Below are 18,069 nucleotides of genomic sequence, written 5' to 3' on the forward strand. Positions count from 1 at the left end.
ATAGATAGATAGATAGATAGATAGATAGATAGATAGATAGATAGATAAGATGAAACGGGGAAAGAAGGAAAGAGGAACTAAAAGGAACGAGTATTTTCTTGTCTGGGAGTTAGATAATTACATTTTATCTTAAATATTTCTTTTAATTGTTGCCAACTGATTTAAAATAAGTAAACAGCCATCAAGTTTTGAATTTCCCAGCAATTTCTATTTTGATATTAGTGTAAAAATGCCACCACATATTATAAAATAGTTTTCACAGATAAACCTTAACTTTTCACCTCTAGTAGTTCTTGATCTGCACTGTGTGACTCTTAAGAATTGTTTGATTCCATTTGTGGCTTTTATGCGTTTTCCAATCGTGCCAAATGTGTTGGGGGGAAAGAAACACATGCTTATGGAAATACAACCTCCCCCTCCAACATGCCCATTTTTAAAATCATTCTGCATATGCATACATGATTTAGTGTAACTGCAGAATCACCCCATACTGTTAAAGGGAATGTGATATTAACAAATGTTTGCAGTCTCTTGTACAGCTGTAAGCAAAATAATTAACTAATTAAACTAATTAAATGTAATTACAATAACTCATTTTGGGCGTGTTGCAGCTGCTTAATTTTTTTACAATTCTCTGACAGTCACTTGAAGATGCATGGCGATTAGTATGGGTTATGCTGATAGACATTAAACAGCTCTCACACTGCACATTTAGGGAGAGCTATCTTTAATTATCCAAGGAATTTCTATTTCTAGATTCAGTTTTAAATACTAGAGCTGACGCTTAGCAATGCTGGCCCTTATGTTTACTATCAACAGCACTTATCTTCAGTGGTTTATTCATCTAATGCATATGAAACCGATACTTTAATAGGGATGAGTTTCTAGATTATTAAGAAAAGAACGTAAGGGTGTTGATGGAATAAGAATTCAAGGCAGGGTGAGGTATTTCAATCGTTGGTTTCCTTTAAAAATGTAATTATGTAAATTCGAGCAATCATAATTTTGGGGAAAGGTGGATGAAAACCTGAAGCTCTTTTGACAACATAATTTATGTCCGGGGGTGGAAAAACGTAGGGTTTTGTGGGAAACAGTGAATTGTCTTACTTTAAGAAAAAGAACTGCTCTGCGCTTTTCAGTTCGCATGGATTACCAGCCTATGTGTTTAGGTGTGTGACATATCGGTTTGCGAATGTATGCTCTCTCTCTATCCATCTATCTCTTTCTCTCTAGCTCATACGCAATGTTTTCTCTTGGGTCTTCTTGATTAATTGGCAGTTGATTTGTGGCTGAGAGCCTTCTTTTTAACGTTGATCTGCCTTCGTATTTTCGTTGCTCGTACGCACATTTTGCGTTTTGTTATGTACAGAACATTGCCATGTATTGTATGTGAACACTTCGTCAAAACAGTCTATTTTTTTTTCAAAATGAAAAGGGTAGCAGGAACATTTGGTGTCAATACACAGTGATTGTGGCTATAAAGGTAGTCAGTGTCAAGCAGTTAAGCACGTCTAGTGATACTTACAATTATATATATATATATATTGAGAGAGAGAGAGAGATCAGAAGATGCTAATAATTCTAGTATGCATGTGAATGTGTGCACACATCTGAATATACCAACACCCACAGGTGTATGCTTAACCTTAGTCTATATCAGAAGACACTTAGAATTATAATATCTATATTTAAAAGTATACATACGCACTTTTAAAATCATATCAGTAAAAAAGATACCGACATTTTCTTGTAGATGTGTTAAAAGGCGTAGGAATGTTATTTCCCCCCTTAGAATTAATGCTGTGCTTTATTGGACTTTTAGTCTAATTTTGTGAGTTTCGTTTTTCTTTGAACACTGGTAGAAGGGAAGAGACACATGGGGTTATATCTGTGGCTGACGATATTGGATCAGACCGATAGAAGGTGCAAAATAGAAAGGGTTCAGTATGAATTTTGCTGTGGTCTCAACACTTTGCAGCCATAGGAATGTACTTTGAAATAAGAATAAGTTATCAAAGACCCGCAGATCATTCTTGCTGGCAAATGATAGATAGACAGATAGATTTTCTTCTTGACTATTACCAGTAAAGTACACTTAATGATAAATGGAATCTGGACAGGAGGAGGGTTGAGAGATTTGCCTGTTTCAAAAGTGGCTAGTTTACTGTTTAAAACGTTCTCATAACATGTAGTGTGAAAGATAGGATATAGAACTAAATTATTAACACAAATATCTCATCCATCCTCTCGGATATAAGTGCCTACATTTTTATGATCTTTGAGTGTCATGGAGGTAATGATGATCATCTATCTATCTATCTATCTATCTATCGCTTCAGAAAACTTGCCTAAAATTTGAAGAAACCCTTGTAAAAATATTATAATCATCATCATCATCATCTTGAATTGTTCAATTTATCATCCGTGTTGATCCCACACAATAGATTATATACACACACACTCTCTTGTTATGTTTGCTATCTGGGCTTACTTGACATTTCTGAAGTAATTTAGTTAAGAGTAAATGAGTTGTTCCCAGTAGAGAGAGCAAACGAGTGGAGTGAAGGTAGCCAGCGTGATAAATGGCTCTTTCATTTGGAGATCTCCAGAGCTCGTTTAAGGCTAATTTTCTGTATTAGCCCCCTTTGAGCTATTAATGCAATAGGCAGGGACCGTGGCCCCTCGTCTCTTAGCTGCCCCATTAGAGAGCGCATTAAGCTGCCAAGCCTCTACTCTACTGTGGTGGTGGTGGTAGTGGTGGCGAAATAATGAAAGGTGCTTTTTAAACTCTCCTAATCTAAACTGGCAGAGGGTGGCTAATACGATTTGAAGGGGTCTGGTCAATGAGCAATCAATAAAGTAATAATGAGAAGGATGCGGTACATTAAGAGTCTAAAAATCCAACAAGACATTAAAAAATCATTCTTAACTCTTAGTTCCATTAAGATTGGCGTGGTGGAAAGGAAAGGAAAGGAAAGGGAGGAAGCCTAGATAAATGACTATGATGATGATGATCATCAAGAGTATTAATATTAGATTTCTCTCAGGTTTAAGGAGTTATCAGCTACATATTATCTGGGTTTATCCCCACATTCTCTGTCACCCAGGTTCCTGCTGAAATCAAGGGGAGGTTTTCGGTGTGTAAAGAAGGCCGTAGCGGATCCCCTTGTCAGCAGCTCAGCTGTAATTTGTTTGGCATGATCTATGACAAAAAAAGTTGTCCTCTTTCAAAATCTCGCGTGGCCTGAGTCCAAAGTTCAATTGTTGTGACTTTGGGGACATAGTCAGTGACCTTAAAAGTATCCTGATTTATTTACTTTAAACTATTTCTAGACATTGTCTGTGTACACACACACACACACACACACACACACACACACACACACAGTAGCACCAAACTCTATTTTAAACTTAATATGTTAACATAGTACAAATAAGCTCTAATCCCCTCCCCCCCCCCCCAAGAATCACACAAAAGGAACCTCTTAACACTTTTAAAAAGTCACTCCCTCAATAGAACAGGATAAGATTTTTTTTTCTCTCCCGCTTCCTGAAGTGGCCAGCAATAAATGATTAACTAAAAACCACGATATTTGGTTACAGCTTTTCAGGTGATCGAGCTGCGAATCGGTTGAAATGTAATGTACAGAATTTGCCTAGCTTTATTTATTTATTTTTGGTTCTTTTCCTGGAACACCAACTGTATTTTATTATCGCTTTTACTTTAATGGGAAACAATTTCGGGGTAATAGATTTCACTCTTAAATTAACTCCTAGCTTCAAATGCAAGGAGTGGTGGTGGACTCGAACTCTTGCAATCAGCTCATGAATACCCGACAGATAGATTTTTAAAATAAGGATCGAGGCTCAGTGTCAGGGGGTAGTATATATTCTCGGGTTTCTAGGTTTACCTACAAAGCCAAACCAAATCTCCCACTACCAAATCATTGATTGTTCTGATGGACATACACCTTTCTAATGAAGGCTAATTCCAAATCCAGTTAATACTTATAGAGATCTATAGACCAAAAAATTGATATTATACTATTATTATTTGCCCAGTGCAGATGATTAACCACCAATATTTCTTTAAACCATGTTTTTGTCTCGCAGTATAACGAGGGTGCTGGAATAATGTCGAGTACTTAAATCCCATTTATTAATTTAATCCGTGTGTGTGTGAAATGCTACTTTTGCATTGCCACGCAGTTATGTAGAGCAACCCAACAGAGAAATGAAAAAAGACTGAGCCTTAATGTATGCACAGAAAATTGTAAACATGTAAAGAACTGAAAGCTTCACGCTGAGGTTTGCCATGCTCCATTTCCTTACCATTTCCTGCTGTCGTTTTAAAGCGCTCTCACTCATCTAGAGATTCCGTTTGCAGGAACAGTATGCTCATAATTACTAACAAATCAAGCGGCTACTGTTGCTCTCTCGGTTTATTGATAAGCTGAAGAGAAATGGAAGGGAAAATGACAATGAGGCCGAAAGGACCAGGAGAATCACATTTTTTTTCAAAGGTGGAGGGGAGGTTTTGAGGGACAATGGGAAAGGAGACACGCACAAAAGAGTTTGGGAGAAAAAAATTTGTGAAAGTGACAACAAGATCAGCATAAATTGGACAAAGCAAAACATGCAAGAAGTAGGCAGAAACTTGTGTGTGTGTGTGCTGTGTCCTTCTATGGACAATTATTATGAGGCATAAAACCAGATTTGGAAAACACAGATGTAGGTAAAAATACGCCAGGGAATATAGTGTATAATTGTTTAAATAAATGCATTAGCAGACATTTTACACACAGCCTCTAAAATCTCAAAATTATATTATCTCTGGTAATAGTTCTAATATCTTTGTAATGATAGAGATAGATAATTAATCCATTCCATGGTAAACTCACTTTTTTAGGAGTGGCAGGTAATTTACAAAAGATAGAGTATAGATTAGAATACATATCTCTGAAGCTATGAAATCGCAATAGATATGCTTGCATAGGCTTGTAAGATTCCTAAATGTGTTTAGAATTATTATACTCAAGTGATCTTGATGTATACCTAGTCCCTTTTGTATAGTTATGGTAAAGAACAATCGCAGAAGTTTGCACAGCATAGCAGAAAAGAGGACTAACTTGCTTATCAAAATAAATTTGCATGAAAAAAATATTGAACATATTAAATCCATTTTTCAAAGGTTAACTAATGTAACAAATGCTCCAAAAAGGGCAAAGCAAATTGGGAGAGATATGTTTAAACATATCATGTGTTCAGCTCTCTCTGTTGTGAGTTTAGACGAAGATCAAATTTTCTTAGGACTGTTGTCTCTTGTTTAATTTCTCAGTTCACTGGACAGTGACCTGATAAACTAGTCACTAAATATAGGTACTGGAAAGGTGTATCAAAACCTTTGTGTTTGTTTGTTGGCGTGGAGAAAATTGCAAAGTGAAATGATCTCAGTTGTTAGTGGTCCTTTAAAGGATTAGTGATTTCACAGCGTGTGTATGTTCATTTATTTTCAAAACAACTCGATTGTGTCTTGATGGGGGCACTTGAGTGACTCTGCAAAACATCTTACTGAAAAATGTAGCGCAGAGGGGAGAGGTTTTTTTTTTTAACATATACCCTTAAAGCATCCTAAAACCAAAGAATCTGACTGATCTATGGAGAAAATGACAACATTCCTATTAATAGCAATGGAAAAACCGCATCGGGCCTCTGCCCCTCTTTTATAACTGTTTTTGTGCCAATTTCAAGTTTTTTGACGGGCTAGAGTTGAGAAGCTGGAAACATCCTTCCGAAGCTGTATACATTGTCTTACTCAAAATAATACGAAATGGGAATCCGTTTCAGTTTCTGATCCCCCCTCAGTGAAGCCACTCAAAATAATGTGTTTACATTAGAGGCTATCTGCAGTCTATTTGAAGCAATCTGTCTATATGAAATCTACATGCGTTTTGGGTTTGCGCTGTTATAGAGGTTTTATTGTGGGAGTCTGGCCTGGCGGTAGGAAATAATTTATAATAAAAACAGCGAACCCCTGTTGTGTCTATTCCATACACTGAGGTTATAAAATTGGCAGTTGCCCAGTTGTTAGCACTTGTTAAGGTATTAGGATATCCGATCTTATTGTTCAGCAGCCCCAGACGATTTAAATATTCCCCCAACTCCAATGGGTTGATTCTCCAGACATGTTGCAAATAAATAGGGTTTTATGATTTAACCGGCATGTATTATAAGTACCTAAATAGCTGGCATATTTGTGTAGTAGAACCTATTACTTGCAAAATTGGTTTTGCAATTGATTGACTGGCAATGCGATATTGCAAAGGAGAATCTGCTGTACAGGGGTGTGTAATCAATTAGTCTTCTCTGTAAAATATGCCCCCTAGACTACCACCAGCAAATCTAGAATTTAGGAATACACGTTCTATAAGGAAACGAGGCTGCAGTGATTCCAAAAGAAAGCAGCGGTAGCAGCTGTCAGCTCTTATTAACTCGTGCATAAAACATACCTTAAGTATGGTTTGTTATCAATTACTTGCAGAAATGAAACAACTGGGAAAATGCTGCGACGCCGTCTATAAATTAAAGTGATTGGTTGATTGATTAGAGCACCTGCTGTCAATCATAACAGTTACACACAATTATGAACAAGCTATTTAAGTTGATTTGTAAACAAAATTCATACCAGGAGGGAATTGCTTTCATTTTTAGTTTAGCAAAATAAGTGTTTGTTCCTAATTGTGTCTGTTTGGTGTTATAAGAATTAGAATGTTATAAATCCTTCGGTTTTTTCCTAAAGCAATCTTATTTGTTACTCAGAGAAATTAACTACTTTGTCTGGTACTAGTTAAGGGGCAAACTTTTAAAAAGAAATCTCCTGGTGTATTTTTGTTGCTGTAGTCAGACCAGTTTTATTTAGAAACTGAATAGTCCCACTTTTTTCTGTTTGTTATATAATATGCTAAACAATCTGATACCAGACTATTTTCTAATGCACCTTTTTTTGGGGGGGGGAGAATAACTGTGCTAATCATGTGGCACAAAAGGGAAGGAGGGATAGCTCAGTGGTTTGAGCATTGGCCTGTTAAACCCAGGGTTGTGAGTTCAATCCTTGAGGAGACCACTTAGGGATCTAGGGCAAAAACAGTACTTGGTCCTGCTAGTGAAGGCAGGGGGCTGGACTCAATGACCTTTCAAGGTCCCTTCCAGTTCTAGGAGATAGGATATCTCCATTAAAATAAACTATCTTATTAAAAGCCCAAAACAACAATAAAGTAATCCTTTCCTTGCTAAATTTTGTAGTCCTGATTCTCACTTAAACCAGTAACTCCTTTGACTTCATTAGATTTTTCCTAGTTGTTATCATTGTTAGTAATAGAAGTATTAGGAAGAGGAGTATTTAATATTCTTGTAACCCAGCAATGTGCCCTGCGCTGTCCATTATACAAGAAGATATAGCTCCTGCATTGCAGGGCTTACAAACAAATAATTTAGGAAGAAATACACTTAAAATACATTTATAATATACATCGTTTTTTTTTTAAATTATCAAACCAATATACATCAGCTGTATTCCACTGCACCTCTACCTATCCATCACCCATCCAGGTCAATTTCCTGTAGACTCAAGGCAACGGTGACTCTTATTGGTGTAGCTACTAGGAAACTCTGGGCCTATGAATTCACTTTTCTTCAGATGTGCTATGGATGTCAGACTAGCCAGTTTGGACAGTTTGTACTCTTATGTGTCATCATGTTACATACCTCCACACTCACCCCTTCTTTCTCTCTCCAGTTCCAGTTCCTCCAAAATCTGTTACTTCTCTGATGATGAATAAAGATGGCTTCCTGGGTGGAATGTCAGTCAATACCGGAGAGGTGTTTTGCTCAGTACCTGGCCGCTTGTCCTTGCTCAGTTCCACTTCAAAGTATAAAGTAACCGTGGGAGAAGTTCAAAGACGCCTCTCGCCTCCAGAGTGTCTGAATGCATCCCTTCTAGGAGGAGTACTTAGAAGGTAAGGGCTTGCAGCAAGTGTGGGTATTTACGTAGACACACACATAGACTAAGCATTTTGTCTAAAGTCTATACTATGGTAAAGATATTTGCAAATATGTGTTGTTTTTATGTTGTAGTTGTGTGTGTAGAACTCAAGGCAAGGCAAAAATAAGCAGCAACATGAAAACATGGAAATGAATGCATAAAGTTACATTAGTGTACAAGACTCTGAGAAGGCAGCTCATAGTAAGGTCAATAAGGGATCTCTCTCTCTCACACACACACTTTACTTCCCAACTCTCTCTTACATACACATTAATCTACTCAAACATACATTTTAGAGGAAGGCTTCTATTTAAATAAAAGGTCTTCTCTATGAATACAGGAGTTATAGGTCAGACAGCTTAGCTACTGTGATTTTTCCCTGTAAAAGAAACAGAGATTTAAAACAAAGGAACTTTATTTATTTACGTATTTACTTATTTATTTATTTATATTAGTTAGGAAGTTTTAAGAAGTTTACAAATCCTTGCCAATTAAATATCAGAAACAAAGCAATCATTACAGTAGCTAGCTTTTGTTTAAAGAGGCATTATGCAAGAATATAGTCATCGGATATTTCTATTTTATAGGTGTTACTATATTACAGAGTGAGCATCATTACACCTACAAAATGTCCTTTCTAGTGAGTTTATTGAATTTAGTGACATCTCTGTATACACATATTTAAGGACCAGGCATGTCTATTAAATGCTAATATTAAAAAAAAGGACATGGTGTGATGGGTTTTTTTCAGGTGAATTTACTTTATCTGATATTGACCAAAAAGTAACCAAATATCTAAGTATCTATTTGTCCTCTGTCTAATTTGCTGGGTACATAACTGGTGTGTTAATTTTTTCCATATCAACAGCCTCCCATAGTTTTTGAACCATTCCTCTAGGGTTGGACTAATTTTCCTTTTCTAACGAGAAGCTACCAATAGTCCAACATCTACTAGAAGATGAGAGATTATTAATTCTTCATTCCCTCTTGTGTGTGACCATTTCCACTGGGAAGCCCTTGAAGGATTACCAAAAGATTATTTGGTGATAAATATCCAACAATTTGTGATATTTAGTTACAGGTTTTATCCCGATACTTTCTAATGACTGGACATGTCCACCATATATACATAAAATCTCCACTTTAACCCCAATTTCTCCAACATTTATCCCCATTTTACATACACATACCCACTAGATAGATAGATAGATAGATATGTTATTTAAGGTACTGTTTCAGTGCTACCTCGCACCAGTCAGGTTAATGTGAATATATTAAAGAACATTTATTTTATTGTAATATAGACAGGTTGCTGGACCTCCTTCCCATAGCAAATCCCAGTCCTCTGTGGTGATTTGTCTGCCCATGTCCTTCTCCCAGAGTGTCATATGTGGACATATTGTTAGGAAAGAAGAAGCCAGGTTTTTTACTTACAGATGCGAATCTGCCTGTGCATTGTAATAGAAAGTGGCGCAAAGAGAACATCTGCAAGAGCAATTTCAAACAGAAAATATAACTAGCAAGGTTAAACACATACACCATTATTGAGCCTCAGTGATTTCTGGAGAAGACCCAGGACCCAAACAGTGGACTATGCTGACTTTACTTTGTATCTTGAGTCTAAATTTTAGAGAAGCTTTTGGTTCAATATCTATATTTCAGAGCATGTGAAATATAGATGGCTGCTCTCTTGCAACTGTACCATTGGTTCCTATCTACTTTGGCACAAAATACTGACAGACCAGAATCTAGGTAGGGAGACTTTCTCTACAGGATTTGACTTCCTTTCATATTCCTTATATGCAATTAAAGAAGCTGTTAGTGATAAAAGATCTGGGGTGAAATCCTGGAGTGCTGAGGTCAATGGGAAAACTCCCATTGACTTCAATGGAGCCAGTATTTCACCCCGGATTTTAAACCATCTGTATAAAACTAGACCTGGCCCTAACAATAACTCTGCGTTTCCCATGTATATCACAATCTTCCTTTTAATGTATCTATCAATAATGTCCTATATAGATTCCATTAGGTGCTCTTAAGTATTCATGTCCCGTATATAATGTAGCTATTCCAATAGATAGTTCAACATTTCCTGTATAATATCTATTGAATTCTTCCTTAGGTGTTCTTATCAATTTCCCGTATATCTTCCATGCTTCCTCTAGGTACACCCTATCAGTTCATCCCATACTTCTGTCTTTCCACCTAGATATACAATCGTATCCTAATACGTCTTAGTCTTATACTGTAAGAACCAATTTGGTTTCTTCCATAACAGCAGCTTATACAGAAGTTATTTCATTCTGTGCATTTGTTTTCTGTTAAAGAGGGAGGGGGAACCTAGTCAGTTGTGTGTGGCAAAAATTAAGCAAACCTCAGCAAACTCTATCAGCAAGCGCGCACACACACAATGTGCTAACCTCAAGTTAAAACCCCTTCAAGCTCCAGTGGTCTTTAGATTGCACAGTCTAAAAGTTTGTTTCAGGGACATTCCGAGGTTAATCAGAATGTTAATTTCTTTGCAATTCCAGAGCCAAATCGAAAAATGGGGGGAGATCGTTGAGAGAGAGGCTAGAAAAAATCGGTTTGAATTTACCAGCCGGCAGGCGTAAGGCAGCAAATGTCACTTTACTCACCTCCCTGGTGGAAGGTAAGCGGTGAATTGCAAGCTCGCTTCACACTATTGGCTGCTCCGAAGTCTTTTCGGTTTGGGAGTTTGACATTTTGCAAAGTTTCATGGATTAAGTGGAAATCGTTGCAGCGGTGGCATTAAGATCTGTTTAACATGCATAATACTGGGTGAAATTAAGACTTTAAGGATCCCATTTAAGTCACTCTGAAGTCACTGATCAAACTCCCATTAACTCCAATGGGTGTCTTGAATTCAGGTTTGCCTCAGTGAGATCTGCAGAATCAAACTTTCTCTGCGGTTATCCAAATATTCCCATTCCCTACTCTTGTGGATTTCCAGGTTGTTCCCTTTGAATAATGGTCTAAATCCAGTGGTTCTCAAACTTTAGTATTGGTGACCTCTTTCACACAGCAAGCCTCTGAGTGTGACCCCACCCCCCCATACATTAAAAACACTTTTTTGTATTTAACACTATTATAAATGCTGGAGGTGAAGCGGGCTTTGGGGTGGAGGCTGACAGCTCCCGACCCCCCAAGTAATAATCTCACGACCCCCAGTTTGAGAACCCCTGGTCTAGTCTGTGCTGGGTCCAGAATTTTAGCTAATTCATAACTTCCAACCTTAATTATGACAGATGCACATTACAATACGGCCATTGAACGGAAATAATAAAGAACTATTTTTTTTTAATTTCGGCAAGGGAAAGCAGTTATTACAAATTAACAGTTATAAGTACAGTTTACCTGAGGGTGACAGTTTAACAAAGAAACAAGCGAGCCCTTTCTTTAAGAAGAAGGGGAGGGGCGGGGGGAATACAAGAAAGAAACAAAAGGAAAAAAAACGGAATACTCGAGTTATACCTCCTCTTAAATGAACAAACGCTATTCCGTACTTGACGTGATGCTCTGATGTTGGCACTGTATTGAAATGTGGAATCCACAAGCCTCTCACTTGTTTTTTTTAGGAAATACTATATTTATTCTGGGGTAAAGTGGCTCTTCAGAAATTATAACTAACAATTATGTGGATGTAATTATGAATTATATGTATTTATATTATACATACACAAAGAGGCGAGTAACATTCAATATGTACAATAACACACTATGTCGTATCTCATATGCATGTGCCTATAGTTTTGTACTATATATTAACTTTTACATTCTTCTGATTTAATTATAAATGCAATACATAGTTACACACTCATATGTGAAATCAAAATCAAGACTATATTCGTTCTAGTTATAAGTATTGTTTCTATTTTGACGATATAGTATATCTATATATTCATAAATCATAGTACATTACATGAAAATGCCTATCAAACTATGAATGCATAGTTAAAGACACTATATATAAACATTTACCATGTGAGAAAATACATTCATCATCTGATATGCATATTCATATATATTAATTAATACATAGTTTCAAACACACACCCCAAGCACACCCCATACCTATATCTATGCAGTGTGTGTGTAAAACTATGCATTCACATTAATAGCAAAATCAGAACATCTTAAAAGTTGACACATAGCACAAATATATGTGCAGATCCATATGTTTGTGTGTGTGTGTGCAAATACATTATATATGGATATAAAACTATACAACGTTTACATCATTATATATTATGTTACTGTCCTCTGATTTACTTACAAATCAACAATTTACCTTAAAAGATTTCCCTTCTCCTATAGAAAGTTGCACCTGCTCTAGATTTATCTTGTTTTCTGACAATAGGATTTTTTTCTTGTTAAATTATGTTGCCTATAGCATAAATGTTTCACTCATCTCTGGCCAGGATTAACAAAAAGCAGGGAGGATGGTGTCTCTGCACATCATTTAGTGGGGGAGGAGGGGGGAGGGGAGATAACCGTCCATTGGAATTCTAGCATTTGGCGGACAGTGTGATTCATCTTTTTGGTGATTATTGAGAAGGCTTTTTTTAAAAAATGACGTTTTAAAGTAAGTCCTGATCGTTAAAAATAATGTGGTACTAGAATTATTAGACATAGCTGGTTTGCGTGTTAGAAATCTTCCTCGTGGTCCTCCGGGCGGTGCTTTAAAGAGTTTAATGCTTTATTCTAGAGGGGTTGAGCTATAATCTGATGGAATCCCCCTAGAGTCTGTTTCCCCACACCCCCTTTCTTCAGCTACTGTGTCGTCTTCTTCTTGTGGTAGAAAGTACATCAGTAGGAGTTTGATGACACGAACCTCTGGAGGGTAGAAACCTGAAGCCAGGCAGGCAGAGGAAATGCCAATTAGAATGATAGTTAGAATAATTATTATTTTCCATATGAAAGGTCCCCCTTCATTGGGATTTTTTTTTTTTGGTAGGGTGAGGGTGGAATGGGTAGCTTCTGTTGCATTGTGATCAGACCTATGCAAAACTTCACTTTCCATTGGATACAATGCAGTTGGCTGCTTTGTTTTCCAGATGTGGCTATAATAATGTATGTGTGTGTAACACTCACGGGATATGATATTCTATGGTAGAGCTTTTGTGACACTTTTCTGATCTATGAAAATACAAACCTATCCTGCACATTTAAAGTCCGGGTCCATTTACCTATCAGGACGTCTCTTTTGTTTTCACACACTTGAAAGTCTATATTACCTATGTATTAATAACACACTTTTTCTCTGCACGTGGGACTAGAACCGCAACCAGTGTAAATCACCAAACTCAACTGAAGTCAATAGGGCTAAGACAATACATGCCATGTGAAGACTCCTTCAGCCAAAAACTGGGGATGTGCTCTGCAGAAAGAGACTGATACAAGAATAATGGGCTCCTACACCCATGGAACCGTCTTTGTCATTGAATTCAGTTGGGGTTGTGCCTCTCCAGTGCCAAATTGAGCTGATCTTTTCAAAGCGCGACCAGTACCACCAGCAATAACGTGTTTCAGTATACTCCAGCCGGCTCGGTTGAACCATTTTTCTGGTCAGCCTCCTCACTAAACAACCATGCTGGCCTGTGATGATCAAAGGCTGTTCATTTCTCTTCAGGTGAAGCTGTTCACTTAGCTCGGGATTTTGGATACATCTGTGAAACGGAGTTTCCAGCCAAAGCTGTTTCCGAGTACCTGAACAGACAGCACACGGACCCCAGCGATCTCCACTCCAGGAAGAACATGTTACTGGCTACAAAGTGAGTCCACAGCCCGCTTTGCTTTCAGGGCCGCCACTTGGAGAGTTTGACATTCATTCTCCTCCACGCGGCCATTCTCGCTAGCGCTCTGCAAAGGAGCCCAGCAGCGCTTTCTCCAATAGGCTTTGTTCCGATCTCCCTCTCTTGTGCTCTTCTCTCTCCCTGTCGTCCGTCATTGTGCGGTGGGTGTGTGGGGGAGAGGTTGTGCTCTGGGTGTGTTCCTGTCCGTGGGTCTGATTGTAGTGTATGGTGAACCTGTAACACTACGTGCCCGTGCGTATCGTTGGAGCTGTAACAGCGTCTTTGGAGCTGTGTGCGCATGAAACACACTGTGGTTTGACTCCTTCTCTCTGTGTGACTGTGCACGTGTCCCCATGTTTGTGTCTATTTCTCTCCCCTCCCCCCCCCCCCCCCCCCCCCCCCCCCCGCCTGTTTTGAGTCTCCGTGTTTCTTTCTTTCCTTGTGTATGAGTTTGCAGCGCTCTCTCTCCTCTTGTTTGTTTTTGGGTGTGCATTCCTCTCTTTCTCTGTTTGTGTATTTCACGCTTCTCTCTGTGTAGGAGTGGCTAGGCCTTGCCTCCACTCCCACTGAAGTCAAAGGAAAAACTCACCTTGATTTCAAGAGCGAGCGGCCGTGTCTATCAAAGACCCCGACCAAATAATTTACAATCTCCCCTCCCCAAAATGTGTACCGTTAATCACCTTGAGAAATGTGCAGCTGCAACTCCAGAGGGGGACCTTGTAAACCTGCCACTACATCTAGGTCTATGGAACTTTTACAGGAGCTTTTTCTATTTGGTTTGATTTACTCCTGTCGTTGGCTCTCGCGCTATATGGTTTGGTGTTTTAAGGGCAGATCAGGTTTTCGGTGGTGAGCTCTGAGTGTGTCCCACATATTAACTCTGTCGCAGGCAAGACCCAAGCTATTTAGTGCTCTGGGTCGTCGCTTGCTCCGCTGACAGCACAATTTAAAGAAATATATGGAGGCGTGGAAAATCGTTTGCTCAAATTTGTCCAGATGTTTTTTTTAGACGTGATTGGAATTTGATTGCCCTTTTCCGCGGGGTCAAAAGATATTAATGTCCCAGAACTTTAATTGCTCGCAGACCTGCCTTGCTCTTTGAAGCTTTAAAGGGTTTGACTCATTACCGTTTGCTCTGCAAACTCAAAGTTTCCTCTTTTGCACTTTCCTAGTGGATAAGACTTTTATCTTTCCCCACCCCCTGAACTCTTTAACCCATCGGGAATTTCAGAGGATCACAGATGAACTCTTCTCTCCTACCTCAATGTTGCTATTCTTTGTGGGGGAGGGAGGATTATCATTTCCCCTCTGGGTTTCTATTTCGCCCTGGGATGATGCACCTGTTTAACTGGGGGCCTTGTGAGTGGGGTGAAGGGAGGTTTAGCCCTAGGAAGCCACTAAATGAAAAGGGAAGGATTCAATTTTCATCCTCCAAGGTGGCAAAGGAGCTGTTTTAAAGATAAACCAGCACCAAACGTCAACCCCCCTGCTTTGAAGCGGTGCTCCCCCAAAGGTGGCTTGTGTTCTTTTCATCCCGGCAAGAGTAGAGCAGCAACCCGTCACTGGTGTCTGTTCATCGCCCCGGGCAAAAGCTGTCGCTTAGACCTTCCCTCCCGTTTGCTGCACTAGCAGAGCGGTACCTGGTGGCTAGCGCTCCCTTTGGGCTCGTGGAGCGCGCGGTGGTGCTGGCCTGGCGCACGCCGGTAGGGCTCCCGAGCTTTTACAAACAAACGCCACCGGGCGGACTGGAAAGAAGAGCGAGACAGATTCCAGGAGTAGCCGATACAGCGAGACCTGATTTTAAAAGGAACTAGCCTGAGTCAGATGATCATGGGGACTCTTCCTCCCCCCCCCCCTTATTGTAGTATATAAAATACCCTACTCGGCACAGAATCTGTACAATGCTGCCCATGTGCAAGACGGCCTGGAAGCATCTACAGACTATGACCGAATGTGTGGACATGACAGGCCAAGATTTTCAAAAGGGATGTTGGAGTCTCAAGTTGAGGATGTCTCAAAGGGGCCTGGTGTCCAGAAGGGGAGTGTTCGGGGCTCTCTGAAAACAGAGGCACCCAAACTCTCTGGTCACTGTTGCAACTCTTGGCTTACATCATTGAACAACCTCCCTCCCCTCCCCCCATGGGAAGAGTTCATTCAGGATTCATGGGAAGAGAAAGACCTGACTACATTTGGTATTCAGCAATCCTACTTAGCAGTCATCCCAATGCGTCATTTACAGGCAATTGGTGGTATTGCCTTCACATGAAGGCCAGGTAGTATTCATCTCTGAGAAAATAATAACAATAACAATAATCATAATAAATAATAATATAATTGATACCAGGATCAAGCTCCAGATAGCAGTTTTCTATCTATCTATCATTTAGGGCAATCTGGCTAATTCTAAAGGCAATAAATAGACTAAATAGAACATTTTAAAAAAAAAGATAGATGGCATTTCAGAAGCATCTTTCTGGCCCAAGAATAAAAAGTCTCTAGGTCAGAGAGGAAGAGGTGTAATTGAAAGAGTAGGATTAACTCTACTAGGAATCCTTCTTCTCTTTACTGATCAAACTCTGTAAGGAAATAGCCAGGCAAGGGCCTATTCTTGCAGTCCTCCTGCTCCCTTGGACAATGGGGGAGTTGTGGAGGGGTAAGGAGTGCAGCATCAGGTCACGAAATCAGGATCCTTCTGTTTGTTGTTGGAGGGAAGGTGGGAGTAAGGAGCCTTGAGTTCTGTATCTAACTTCACTACTGATTGTCTGTGGTGCCTTTGTTTGAGTCTTTCATTGACTTCAGTAGGCTTTGGGCCAGGCCCTCAGCCTCCTTGCACTCTAGTTTATTTATGTGTAAAATGACTATAGTACATTTTCCTAGTGTGTGTGTGGTTGGGGGAAGATGGAATGAGAGGGGCAGCTGCCTGTCTTTGTAACTTAATGCATGTCAAACACCTTGGAAGTCTCAGGCTGTGTATAAAGTGTTAATCAAAGAGAAGTGAAGTGACTGACTACTCTGGGCTCTCTCTCTCTCTCTCTCTCTCTCTCCCCTTCTCTTCACTACCCTTGCAGGCAACTTTGTAAAGAATTCACGGATCTCTTGGCCCAGGACAGGACACCCATTGGCAACAGCAGACCCAGCCCTATTTTGGAACCAGGCATTCAGAGCTGCTTGACTCACTTCAGCCTCATCACCCATGGCTTTGGGGCCCCAGCCATCTGTGCTGCCCTCACAGCCCTCCAAAACTACCTGACTGAAGCTCTCAAAGGCATGGACAAGATGTTCTTGAACAACAACACTGCTAACAGGCACACATCTGGGGAAGGACCAGGTAGTAAAACTGGAGACAAGGAAGAGAAACACAGAAAATGAAAAAAAAAGGAGAAAAATAAATAAATAAAAGAGAGAGAGAGAATCTTTTAAAACAAACAAAACAGTTTTAATTTTAGCTTTAAAATATTGGATTGGGATTTGGAAGAATTATATTAGGTAGGACAAAAATAATAATAAAAAAGAAAGACAATAACTTAAGATCAGAGGCGCACAATGGAGCAAGAACAGTGGCTCAATGTCTCTTACACGGAACATTTGAAGACAACCACCAGGATTTTTCCACTTCTGTTCTCACTTTTTTTAAACGATTTTTTGGGAGGGAGGGGGCGAAATAAAATAATAATAATAAAAGGAAGAAATGAATAACTTATTGGAAGAAATCAGAGAAACGCTTTGGTGTCAGTGCGTTGGTTTCTTGTTTGGGCTCAAATGTACAGTCTATTTTTTTTTAATCCAACAGTGTCCTGTGTCTACACTAGGGAAAACAAAAAAATCTTCCAGTAATATTATCTGGGACATTTCCATTCCTAGCATCAGCACCCCTCACTTCCAACCCTGCCCTTATCTGACCTTGCTCCTCTGGATCTATATAGACTAGAAAAGGGGCTGGTTTGGGTAGCAAAGGCTACACTATGACTTGCTAATAGAATTGTAAATGTATTAAACTGTTTCTACATTAATTACAGTGTCTACATTAATTACAGTACATTGGGTGTTTCAAGTCATATTAGCTCAATCCAGTTAACTAACTCGATTTTTAAAAGGCACCCTTTTTTCCTGGTCTAGACAGACCCTCTGTTTAGATTACCAGTGTTTACAGCTATATATGTATAATTTGGTATTTAGCATTGATGGCAAAACTGCATTGACTCTTAGGGTGCAAAA

At 39.2% G+C, this 18,069-nt stretch overlaps 1 protein-coding gene across 2 annotated transcripts in view; it reads left to right on the forward strand.

Moving 5' to 3' along the window:
• The window catches only part of TFAP2B (transcription factor AP-2 beta), a 27,262-nt gene extending 10,039 nt beyond the window's left edge, over positions 1 to 17,223 (forward strand). For both annotated transcript variants that reach the window (XM_024202317.1, XM_024202319.1), the window contains 4 exons: positions 7,796 to 8,015; positions 10,573 to 10,691; positions 13,692 to 13,833; positions 16,923 to 17,223. In XM_024202317.1, coding sequence (XP_024058085.1) covers positions 7,796 to 8,015; positions 10,573 to 10,691; positions 13,692 to 13,833; positions 16,923 to 17,223 — 782 coding nt within the window. The remainder of the gene's footprint in view (positions 1 to 7,795; positions 8,016 to 10,572; positions 10,692 to 13,691; positions 13,834 to 16,922) is intronic.
• The last annotated feature ends 846 nt before the right edge of the window (positions 17,224 to 18,069 follow it).

This window comes from Terrapene carolina, unplaced genomic scaffold (genome assembly GCF_002925995.2).
Source record: "Terrapene carolina triunguis isolate 2854851 unplaced genomic scaffold, T_m_triunguis-2.0 Scaffold42, whole genome shotgun sequence".
Classification (NCBI taxonomy): domain Eukaryota; kingdom Metazoa; phylum Chordata; order Testudines; family Emydidae; genus Terrapene; species Terrapene triunguis.